This window comes from Motacilla alba, chromosome 3 (genome assembly GCF_015832195.1).
Source record: "Motacilla alba alba isolate MOTALB_02 chromosome 3, Motacilla_alba_V1.0_pri, whole genome shotgun sequence".
Lineage (NCBI taxonomy): Eukaryota > Metazoa > Chordata > Aves > Passeriformes > Motacillidae > Motacilla > Motacilla alba.
In genome coordinates this window covers 1,493,590-1,505,985 of record NC_052018.1, presented here as the reverse complement: position 1 = coordinate 1,505,985, position 12,396 = coordinate 1,493,590, and the positions used below count along the sequence as shown (strand labels likewise).

The window sequence follows — 12,396 nt, the reverse complement described above, 5'->3', positions numbered from 1 at the left end:
CCATATTCCCGTGATCCCACCATCCCAGGAAGTTGTGGGATGGGGATAGGGCTTCTGGTGGTTTGTGCGGAAGGGACATGGACATGATCCCATATTCCCGTGATCCCACCATCTCAGGAAGTTGTGGGACAGGGATAGGGCTTCTGGTGGTTTGTGCAGGAGGAACACGGACATGATCCCATAATTCCATGATCCCATAATCCCATGATCCCAGGAGGTCATGGGACAGGGATAACGCTGTGGACGGTCCATGTGGAAGGGATTTGGACATGATCCCATGATCCTGTGATTCCATAATCCTGTGATCCTAGGAGGTCATGGGGCAGGGATAAGGCTGTGGATGGTCTGTGCAGAAGGGACACGCACATGATCCTATAATCCCATGATCCCAGGAGGTCATGGGACAGGGATAACACTGTGGACGGTCCATGTGGAGGGGATTTGGACATGATCCCATAATCCCATGATCCTGTGATTCCATAATCCTGTGATCCCAGGAAGTTGTGGGGCAGGGATTATGTGGATGATCTGTGCAGGAGAGACATGGACATGATCCCATAATCCCATGTTGCCAACATCCCAGGAAGTTGTGGGACAGGGATAGGGCTTCTGGTGGTTTATGCAGAAGGGACATGGACATGATCCCATAATTCCATGATCCCATAATCCCATAATCCCATGTTGCCACCATCCTGTGATCCCATGACCCCACGATCCTAGGAGGTCATGGGACAGGGATAACGTTGTGGATGCTCTGTGCAGGAGGGACATGGACATGATCCCATAGTCCCCTGATCCCACAATCCCAGGAGGTCATGGGACGGGGATAATGCTGTGGATGGTCCATGCGGAAGGGATTTGGACATGATCCCATGATCCTGTGATTCCATAATCCTGTGATCCCAGGAAGTTGTGGGACATGGATAATGTTTTGGATGGTCTGTGCAGGAGGGACATGGACATGATCCCATAATCCCACGATCCCACCATCCCAGGAGGTCATGGGACGGGGATAATGCTGTGGACGGTCCATGCAGAAGGGATTTGGACATGATCCCATGATCCCATAATCCTGTGATCCCAGGAAGTTGTGGGGCAGGGATTATGTGGATGGTCCATGCAGGAGGGACATGGACATGATCCCATAATCCTGTGATCCCACCATCCCAGGAAGTTGTGGGATGGGGATAGGGCTTCCGGTGGTTTGTGCGGAAGGGACATGGACATGATCCCATATCCCATGATCCCATAATCCCATGATCCCAGGAAGTTGTGGGACAGGAATAACACTTGGGATTGCCCTTGCAGAAGGAACACGGACATGATCCCATAATCCCATGATCCCAAATCCCAGGAGGTCCCTGCTCTTCCCAGGTGTTTCCCTTCTCCAACCCCCCAGACCAAGCAGCTTCTTCCCACCCCATCCCACATCGGAGCTCAGCCTGGAGACGGGAACATCCCACCTGGAAAAGAGGGAAAACCCACCTGGACAATTCCCACGGATCCTGGGATCTCCAGGACCCCTTGGGAGCACCTTCTCCATTTTTCCTGGAACAGCGGGAATCCACGCTCCTGGATCCATCCCAGTCCTCCCCATCCCACCTCAGATCGTCCCAAATTTCCTGGCTCTGACACCTGCTGAGATCCAGCTTTTCATTCCCGGCTTCCAGAAATCCTCCAGACCCCTTGGGAGCACCTTCTCCATTTTTCCTGGAACAGCGGGAATCCGCGCTCCTGGATCCATCCCAATCCTCCCCATCCCACTCAGATCATCCCAAATTTCCTGGCTATGACGCCTGCTGAGATCCAGCTTTTCATTCCCGGCTTCCAGAAATCCTCCAGACCCCCGGGAGCCCCTTCTCCATTTTTCCTGGAACAGCGGGAATCCGTGCTCCTGGATCCATCCAAATCCTCCCCATCCCACCTCAGATCCCAAATTTCCTGGCTCTGGCACCTGCTGAGATCCAGCTTTTCATTCCCAGCTTCCAGAAATCCTCCAGACCCCTTGGGAGCACCTTCTCCACTTTTCCTGGAACTGCGGGAATCCGCGCTCCTGGATCCATCCAAATCCTCCCCATCCCACCTCAGATCATCCCAAATTTCCTGGCTCTGACACCTGCTGAGATCCAGCTTTTCATTCCCGGCTTCCAGAAATCCTCCAGACCCCTTGGGAGCACCTTCTCCGTTTTTCCTGGAACAGCGGGAATCCGCGCTCCTGGATCCATCCCAGAGTCCTCCCCATCCCACTCAGATCCCAAATTTCCTGGCTCTGACGCCTGCTGAGATCCAGCTTTTCATTCCCAGCTTCCAGAAATCCTCCAGACCCCTTGGGAGTCCCTTCTCCACTTTTCCATGCTCTTGAGAAACACCAGGATTTTTCCCGGCCCGTTTTCCCTCCTGGAGCCCGACAGGGAAGATTTCAAGGAACCCTTGGAGCTTTCTGGAGTGAAAACATCCGGAATTAACGAGGCCACGGAAGGACGGGCGCATCCCGAGGCTGTCCCTGCCGCTTCCGGAGCCTCCGGAGCTGGCGGAAGGACGGATCCGGCGCGGGGACACGTGGTGGGAGTGTCCAAGCCGGATCAGGCCAGGATCTCCTGGATATGGAGAGGGATCTCCTGGAAGTTTGTGGCTGGTTCGGTTGGAGCTGCGTCGCGCCGGGGAATGGGGTTTATCAGGATATTGGTAAAATGTGGGAATTATGGAATTATTTGGGATGGGAAAGCTCTCGGAGATGGAGTCCAAGCGTTGCCAGCACTGCTGGAGCCACCCCTGATCCGTGTCCCACCAAATCCACAGGGATTTAAATCCATCCAGGAATGGGGACTCCACCACTGCCCGGGGCTGGAAAACCCTTTTCCATCAAGGAATAATTCCCAAAATCCCATAAACAATTCCCAATATCCCATAAACCTCTCCTGGCACAGCTGGAAGCCGCTCCCTCTCATCCCATCCCTCATTCCCTGGGAGAAGATCCCGATCCCACCCGGCTCCACCCTCCTGGAAGGGAATTCCTGAGGGAGAAGCTCCCTCAGGATCCTCCTTTCTTCCAGGATTTTCCCAGCCCCCTCAACCACTCCATTCCCTTCCCTGGATGCGATCCAGCCCCTCCAAATCCTTGGAATGCGAGGCCACCACCCCAAACTCTGCGTGACCCCAAATGTGGCCTTGTCCCTTCCAGTGTTTTTTGGGAAAACCCCGTTTTGGGCATGGAATGCTCATCCCATTCCAGAGGGAGAAGCTCCCTCAGGATCCTCCTTTTCTTCCAGGATTTTTCCCAGCTCCCTCAACCACTCCAGCCCCTCCAAATCCTTGGAATGCGAGGCCACCACCCCAAACTCTGGGTGACCCCAAATGTGGCCTTGTCCCCTTCCAGCGTTTTTTGGGAAAACCCCATTTTTGGCATGGAACGCTCATCCCATTCCATGGGCAATTCCATGGCCACCATCCCAAGAAGTCTCCGACTGCCCCAACCATTCCTCTTCCCAAGGAAACCATTCCTCTTCCCAAGGAAACCATTGCTCTTCCCAAGGAGATTCCGGGGGAACGGCAGGAAGGACAGGCCGCGGCAGGATTTGGCGCACAGTTTATCTCAGCCGGGAAAAAAAAAAAAATCCAAAAAAAAAAAGGGAAAACTGCGGGAAAAACGCCGAGGGGAAAACCGGAAGCGCAAACCCCGCCGGAGCCGCGCGGTTTTGCCGGCAGCGCTCGCACAAAATTCGGGAATAACGCAGCTGGAAGAGGCACCGTTCTCCAGGTTTGTGTCCCCCCCATGGGGGGGGGCCCCCATCCCTCCCTGAATTCCGAAGGCTCCGGAAGCGGCTCCCGCTGGCCGTCGTTAAATAAACTCTTCTGTACAACGTCCGAGGGAGAAATTCCGGGAATTCCGGGAATTCCGGCTCTTCCCCCCCCAGCAAAAAATCCGTGCTGCCCTCGGCTCCCGGCACGCTCCAGGGTCCCCGTCCCGCCGTGCCGCCCGCGGCCATCCGCGCTCAGAGGATGGATCCATGGATGCGCCGAGATGGATCCCGCCGGATCCCCACCAAACCCCCCTTTTTTTTTTCCGAGGAAAACCCCAAAACCCCCCCTTTTTTTGTGTTTTTTTCCAAGGAAAACCCCCACCGGATGCCTCCCGTCTTCCGAAGAGCGACGCGACACTGGACAGACACGAGGCGGCTGCAGGAGGAGCGGGAAGAGGGGGCAGCGGGAAAAACCGCGGGAGACACCACAAGAAGACGACTTTTCCTGCCGGGTGGATCCGGAATTTTCCAGCCTTCCCCCGTCATTCCGGGCACGGCTTGACCAGCTCGGCCTGGAGCTTGGCCTGGTCCACGGCGTCCAGGAGGTTCTTGGCGTCCACGGCCAGGGCGTGGGAAGCCGTCAGCATCTGCCGCTGGAATTCCGAGCTCAGGGAGGTGCCGGAATTCTGCTGCGCCAGGCGCATCTTGCTGATGAGGTTGGCCAAGTCCTTGTTGAGGAGCTTCTGGGTGCCCTCGATCTGGGAATTTTTTAGGGAAATTCCGGGATTTTTTTTTTTCCGGAAAAATCCGGGAATTTTCGGAGCGGGATTTTCGGGGAATGTCGCCCACCCGGCCCGTTCCCGGCGTGCCTACCTCGGTGCGGGAAGAGGACGGAAGGTTGGGAAGGACGTCGTCGACGCTGCCGATGAGCTTCCGTAGGGAAAGGCCGATGTTCTGCGGGAAGGAAGGGTTGGGATAGATCCAGGGATGGATCCAACGATGGATTCATGGATGGATCCAAGGATGGATCCAGGGATGGATCCAAGGATGAATTCAGGGATGGATTCAGGGATGGATCCAGGGATGGATCCATGGATGGATTCAGGGATGGATCCAGGGATGGATTCAGGATGGATCCAAGGATGGATCCAAGGATGGATTCCGGGATGGATTCAGGGATGGATTCAGGGATGGATTCAGGATGGATCCAAGGATGGATCCATGGAGGGATTCAGGGATGGATCCAGGGATGGATTCAGGGATGGATCCAGGGATGGATCCAGGGATGGATTCAGGGATGGATCCAAGGATGAATCCAGGGATGGATCCAAGGATGAATTCAGGGATGGATTCAGGGATGGATCCAGGGATGGATCCATGGATGGATTCAGGGATGGATCCAGGGATGGATTCAGGATGGATCCAAGGATGGATCCAAGGATGGATTCCGGGATGGATTCCAGGATGGATTCAGGGATGGATTCAGGATGGATCCAAGGATGGATCCATGGAGGGATTCAGGGATGGATCCAGGGATGGATCCAGGGATGGATTCAGGGATGGATCCAGGGATGGATTCAGGGATGGATCCAGGGATGGATCCAGGGATGGATTCAGGGATGGATCCAAGGATGAATCCAGGGATGGATCCAAGGATGAATTCAGGGATGGATTCAGGGATGGATCCAGGGATGGATCCATGGATGGATTCAGGGATGGATCCAGGGATGGATTCAGGATGGATCCAAGGATGGATCCAAGGATGGATTCCGGGATGGAGTCAGGGATGGATTCAGGGATGGATTCAGGATGGATCCAAGGATGGATCCATGGAGGGATTCAGGGATGGATCCAGGGATGGATTCAGGGATGGATCCAAGGATGGATCCAGGGATGGATCCAGGGATGGATCCAGGGATGGATTCAGGGATGGATCCAAGGATGAATCCAGGGATGGATCCAAGGATGAATCCAGGGATGGATCCAAGGATGAATTCAGGGATGGATTCAGGGATGGATCCAGGGATGGATCCATGGATGGATTCAGGGATGGATCCAGGGATGGATTCAGGATGGATCCAAGGATGGATCCAAGGATGGATTCCGGGATGGATTCCTGGATGGATTCAGGGATGGATTCAGGATGGATCCAAGGATGGATCCATGGAGGGATTCAGGGATGGATCCAGGGATGGATCCAGGGATGGATTCAGGGATGGATCCAAGGATGGATCCAGGGATGGATCCAGGGATGGATCCAGGGATGGATTCAGGGATGGATCCAAGGATGAATCCAGGGATGGATCCAAGGATGAATTCAGGGATGGATTCAGGGATGGATCCAGGGATGGATCCATGGATGGATTCAGGGATGGATCCAGGGATGGATTCAGGATGGATCCAAGGATGGATCCAAGGATGGATTCAGGATGGATCCAGGGATGGATCGAAGGATGGATTCAGGATGGATCCAGGGATGGATCCAGGGATGGATTCGGGGATGGATCCAGGGATGGATTCAGGGATGGATTTCCAGCGGGAATAGTTTGGGTGGATGAGCCTTCTTCCATCCGGGAGAGGGGAATGGTGGGAGAGTCTCCAGCCGTTGAGCCAAGGTGGAGATGGGATTGTGGGATCGCTCCCACCATGGATCCAAGGAGCCAAGGGAGAAGCTGGGAATTGGTTCAAGGATCCCAAGGAGGAGCTGGGAATGTGGGAATGGCTCCCACCATTGATCCCCGGATCCAATGGAGCATCTGGGAATGCTGGGATTGCTTCCACCATGGACCCATGGATCCAACAGAGGAACAGGGAATGTTGGAGATTCCACCATTAATCCGAGGATCCATGGGAAGAGTTGGGAATGCTGGGATTGCTCCCACCATGGATCCAAGGAGCCAAGGGAGGAGCTGGGAATGCCGGGATTGCTCCCACCATGGATCCAAGGAGCCAAGGGAGGAGCTGGGAATGCCGGGATTGCTCCCACCATGGATCCAAGGAGCCAAGGGAGGAGCTGGGAATGCTGGGATTGCTTCCACCATGGATCCAAGGAACCAAGAGAGGAACAGGGAAGGTTGGAGATTCCATCATTGATCCAAGGATCCATGGGAAGAGTTGGGAATGCTGGGATTGCTCCCACCATGGATCCAAGGAACCAAGAGAGGAACAGGGGATGTTGTAGACTCCTCCATGGATCCAAGGATCCAAGGGAGGAGCTGGGAATGTGGGAATTGCTCCCACCATGGATCCAAGGATCCAATGGAGGAGCTGGGAATTGATCCAGGGTAGGATCTGGGAATGCTGGGGTTCCTCCCACCATGGATCCAAAGACCCAACAGAGGAAACAGGGAATGCTGGAGACCCCACCATGGATCCAAGGGCCAGTGGAGCAGCCGGGAATGTTGGGATTGCTCCCTCTCCTGGACACACCCCCTTCCCAAGATGGCAGCAGCCGCTCAGGAGATCGATTCCCACCTCCCCCGCCCGTCTCCCGCGGAATTCCAGGGAATTCCTGCCCACCTTGACCACCAGGATGTATCCCTCGGGAGGCACCTGGCTGATCTCGTTCTTCAGCTGCAGCACGGCCCGGACCAGATCCATGACATTCCCGTAGACCGGATCGTCCGTGCGGTCCAGGTTGGCCGTGGGCGCCGGCTGGATGGACTGAGGGAAAACGGGGATAACGGGATCAGAAATCCCGGGAAAAAAAACGGGAAAAGATCGACGCCTGTCCGCAGAGGCTGGGGTGGTCCCATCCCTGGGAAAGGCGGGATGGGGCTTGGAGCAACCCGGGAGAAGGGAATTCTGTGCCCATGGAATGGGGTGGGACTGGAGGTTCCTTCCCAACCAAACCATTCCGGGATCAAGGACACTCGGGATCCATCCCGAGGGATTTTATGGAATTTGGGGATGGAAAAAGGGAAGGGAGACCCTTCATGGTGATTCCCAGTGAAGCCCCCGGATCCCGAAATTTCTTCTCCAGGAGGAGTTGGGATGGGGATGGATCCAGTGCCAGGCTGGGAGAGCTGGGAATGTGCAGCTGGAGCAGGGAAGGATCCAGGGAATCCTTGGAGCCGCTTCCCCATCCCAAAGGGGCTCCGGGAGAGCTGGGATTTGGGGAAGGGCTGGAGGGCCAGGAGGCAGGGAATGGCTTCCAGTGGGAAAGGGGAGCTTGGGATTGTGGGATCTTGGGCAGGAATTCCCAGCTGGGCTGGAATTCCCAGAGAATCCCTGGATCCCTGGCAGGATGGATCCCGGGTAAGGGGTCCAATAAGGTCCGAGGGCCTTATTGGTGGATTTGGATCACCCTGGGATCATGGGAAGTGTCCCTGGGATGGGATTGAAGGTCCATGGATCCCATCCCAAACCATTGCGGGATTCTGGGATCAAGGACACTCAGGATCCATCCCGAGGGATTTTGATGGAATGTGGGGATGGAAAAGGGAAGGGAGACCCTTCCTGGAGTCCCAATTCCCAGTGAAGCCCCTGGATCCCGAAATTCCTTCTCCAGGAGGAATCGGGATGGGGATGGATCCAACCCCGGAGAGCTGGAGAGGGATTTGGGAAAAGGGCCTAGAATGGCAGGACAGGGAACGGCTCCCAGCATGGCCAGAGGGTCGGGATCTTGGGATTGTGGGATCTTGGGAAGGAATTCCTGGATCCAGAGAATCCCTGGATCCCTGGGAATGTCCAAGGAAAGGCTGGATCACCCTGGGATCGTGGGAGGTGATTCCCTATTCCCTGGAACGATCTCAAAGGTCCTTTTCCACCCAAACCATCCTGGAATTCTTTGGGATGTCCCGGTCAGCCCCACCCACGATCACGATCCCGATCCATTCCGACCCCTCTGGAGCTGGGAATGGCCGGAAAATTCTCAGCCCGTGGGTTCTGGAGGCGGAAAAGGAGGATCGGGATCCGTCCCTGGTCTTACCTGAGCCCCGAGTCTCGGAGGCTTCTGGGGGGGGCCCCGTGAATTGCGCTGGGAAAAGGAAGGAAAATCATTCCAGAGGATCCCGGGAAACGTGGGAATGCCGCGAAATCCTGGGATCTGCTCCACATCCCCTCCCCAAACCTTCCCCGCCCCATCCCGGCTTCCCGAGGGATCCCGATCCCAAATTTCCCGGGAGAAGGAGCTCGGGAAAAACGGGAATTCCGCTCGGGGAGAATCCAGGGGGAACGTTCCCGAGGTTTGGCAGGTGGGAATTCCGGGGTGGGAATGGGCAGGAACTCACTGTAATCCGTCTCCTTCTCCGGGAGAAGCTGAGGAGGGGAGAAAAAGCGGGAATTAGAGGAACCCCAAAATTCGGGATGGAGGGAGGAGGAGCCCCAAAATTTGGGATGGAGGGAGGAGGAGCCCCAAAATTTGGGATGTAGGGAGGAGGAGCCCCAAAATTTGGGATGGAGGGAGGAGGAGACCCAAAATTTGGGATGGAGGAGGAAGAGCCCCAAAATTTAGGATGTAGGGAGGGAAGAGGGAGGAGCCACCTCAAAATTTGGGATGTAGGGAGGGAAGAGGGAGGAGGAGCCCCAAACTTTGGGATGTAGGGAGGAAGTGCCCCAAAATTTGGGATGGAGGGGCCCCAAAATTCGGGATGGATGGAGGGAGGGAAGAGGGATGAGGAGCCCCAAAATTTGGGAGGGAGGAGGCACCCCAAAATTTGGGATGGAGGGAGGGAAGAGGGAGGAGGAGCCCCAAAATTCGGGATGTAGGAAGGAAGAGGCCCAAAATTTGGGATGGAGGGAGGGAAGAGGGAGGAGCCACCTCAAAATTTGGGATGGAGGGATGAGGAGCCCCAAAATTTGGGATGGTGGGGCCCCAAAATTTGGGATGGAGGGGCCGCAAAATGTGGGATGGAGGGAGGGAAGAGGGAGGAAGAGCCCCAAAATTTGGGATGAAGGAGGAGGCACCCCAAAATTCGGGATAGAGGGAGGAGGAGGCCCAAAATTTGGGATGGAGGGAAGAGGGATGAGGAGCCCCAAAATTCAGGATGTAGGGAGGAGGAGCCCCAAAATTTGGGATGGAGTGGCCCCAAAATTCGGGATGGATGGAGGGAGGGAAGAGGGAGGAGGAGCCCCAAAATTTGAGATGGAGGGAGGAGGCACCCCAAAATTTGGGATGCAGGGAGGCACCCCAAAATTCGGGATGGAGGGAGGAGCCCCAAAATTCGGGATGGAGGGAGGGAAGAGGGAGGAGGATCCCCAAAATTTAGGATGGAGGGAGGGAAGAAGGAGGAGCCACCTCAAATTTGGGATGGAGGCAAGAAGCGCCCCAAAATTTGGGATGGAGTGGCCCCAAAATTTGGGATGGAGGGAGGGGAGAGGGAGGACGAGCCCCAAAATTCCCTGCTGGAATGTCGGGAAGGATGGTGGGGTCCAAACCGCCCCTCGGGATTTCCCATTTTCTGGATAATTTTCTCAAATAAATGAGTGAATAAATCTTGAGGAGAAAGAGAAGGAGGAGGAGGTTCCAGATATTCCTAAAAAAGTCTGGGATCACTCACCGGGGGAATGTTGTTGTTCAGGAACACCTTGGGATCCTGGAAAAGGGGGAGGAGATGGCGTGAGGTGGGGGAAAAGGGGGAAAAATGGGAAAAATTGGGAAAAAGGGGAAAATGAGGAGGGGAAAGGGGGAAAAAGGAGGAAAATGGGGGAAAAATCCCATTTCCAAAATATTACAAAAAATGAATAAAGTGTGACTGAAAATGCTTAAAAGTTGCCCAAAATTCCAAATATTCCTTTGGATCGTGGAGCCCCTGGATCCCGAAATTCCTTCTCCCGGAGGAGTCGGGATGGGGATGGATCCAACGGCAGGCTGGGAGAGCTGGGAAGGTGCAGCTGGAGCAGGGAAGGATCCAGGGAATCCTTGGAGCCGCTTCCCCATCCCAAAGGGGCTCCGGGAGAGCTGGGATTTGGGGAAGGGCTGGAGGGCCAGGAGGCAGGGAATGGCTTCCAGTGGGGAAGGGGAGCTTGGGATTGTGGGATCTTGGGCAGGAATTCCCGGCTGGGCTGGAATTCCCAGAGAATCCCTGGATCCCTGGCAGTGTCCCAGGGTGGATTTGGAGCACCCTGGGATCATGGGAAGTGTCCCTGGGATGGGATTGAAGGTCCATGGATCCCATCCCAAACCATTCCGGGATTCTGGGATCAAGGACGCTCAGGATCCATCCCGAGGGATTTTGATGGAATGTGGGGATGGAAAAGGGAAGGGAGACCCTTCCTGGAGTCCCGAATTCCCAGGGAAGGCCCTGGATCCCAAAATTCCTTCTCAAGGAGGAGTCGGGATGGGGCTGGATCCAATGGCAGGCTGGGAATGGAGGGAATTCCCTGGGAAAGGGGAGCTTGGGGTGGGATTTGGGAAGGAATTCCCAGAGAATCCCTGGGAGCGTCCAAGGAAAGGCTGGAGCACCTTGGGCTTGGAATCGGATGGAATTTGCGCTCCTCCCCACCCAACCCATCCCGGAGTTCTTCGGGAATCCCCAGGACGGCACGAGACATCGGGATCGGATCCGCGGTGCGATCCCAGCTCCTTCCCCACCCAACCCCGTCCCACGCGGGGCGATTCCCGGGAATTTTCCGGGATTCCGGGGCGGCTCACCAGGCTCTGGACCTCGTGGCGGAGCCAGCGGTGATCCTCCAGCATCTCCTTCTGCTGGCGCTCCATGGCCTGCTCCACGCGGAGCCGCTCCAGCTCCAGCAGCTGCTGCGCCTCCTCCCGGCTGCCCGGGCGCTGGAAATCCTCCTCCTGGAATTTTTCCCCGGGAAAAAAAACGGGGCTCAGGGATCGGGGATTGGGGGGCAGGGAGGGATTCCAGGGAGGAATTAATTAATTAATTACAGCGGGGGGATTGATTAGTGGGTGGGGGGGAGGGGGAAAAGGGGAAAGGGGGAAAAGGGGGAAAGGGCGAAAAAAGGGGGAAAAGGGGAAAAAATGGGAGAAAAGGGGAAAAAATGGGAGAAAAGGGAAAAAAGGAGGTGAAAGTGGGAAAGGGGGAGAAAAGGGGAACTGGAGATGAAAGGAGAAAAAGGGAGAAAAAGAGGAAAATGGGGAAAATGGGGAAAATGGGGGAAAATGGGGATAAAGGGGGAAAAGGGAGAAAAAATGGGAAAAGGGAGAAAAAATGGGAAAAGGGAGAAAAGGGAGAAAAAATGGGAAAAGGGATAAAAAATAGTAAAAGAGAGAAAAGGGAGAAAAAATGGGAAAAGGGAGAAAAACGGGAAAAGGGAGAAAAAACGGGAAAAGGGAGAAAAAACGGGAAAAGGGAGAAAAGGGAGAAAAAATGGGAAAAGGGAGAAAAAATGGGAAAAGGGAGAAAAGGGAGAAAAAATGGGAAAAGGGAGAAAAAATGGGAAAAGGGAGAAAAAACAGGAAAAGGGAGAAAAGGGAGAAAAAATGGGAAAAGTGGGAAAAGGGAAAAAAGGTGGATAAGGAGAAGAGCAAGAAAAATTGGGGAAGAGAAAAAGTGAAATAGGAGAAAGGGGGAAAGGGGAAAAAAGGAGAAAAAAGGGGAAAAGGGGGAAAAGGGGAAAAAATGGGGAAAAGGGGAAAATGGAGGAAATGGAGAAAAAGAGGGGAAATGGGATAAAGGGGAGAAAAGGGAGAAAAATGGGAAAAGGGGGAAAAAATGGAGAAAGGGGAAAAGGAGGGGGAAGGAGAGGA

At 54.9% G+C, this 12,396-nt stretch overlaps 1 protein-coding gene across 4 annotated transcripts in view; it reads right to left on the bottom strand.

Moving 5' to 3' along the window:
- Positions 1-3,550: 3,550 nt before the first annotated feature.
- The window catches only part of PTK2B (protein tyrosine kinase 2 beta), a 42,019-nt gene continuing 33,173 nt past the window's right edge, over positions 3,551-12,396 (bottom strand). For 3 of the 4 annotated variants that reach the window (XM_038133571.1, XM_038133569.1, XM_038133570.1), the window contains 7 exons: positions 11,335-11,481; positions 10,241-10,276; positions 8,972-8,999; positions 8,671-8,718; positions 7,260-7,403; positions 4,614-4,694; positions 3,551-4,498 (listed from right to left, as the gene is read on the bottom strand). In XM_038133571.1, coding sequence (XP_037989499.1) covers positions 3,993-4,498; positions 4,614-4,694; positions 7,260-7,403; positions 8,671-8,718; positions 8,972-8,999; positions 10,241-10,276; positions 11,335-11,481 — 990 coding nt within the window. In that variant the 3' untranslated portion in view covers positions 3,551-3,992. Of the gene's footprint in view, positions 4,499-4,613; positions 4,695-7,259; positions 7,404-8,670; positions 8,719-8,963; positions 9,000-10,240; positions 10,277-11,334; positions 11,482-12,396 lie in introns of all 4 variants that reach the window. The other variant, XM_038133572.1, reaches the window with a different exon arrangement.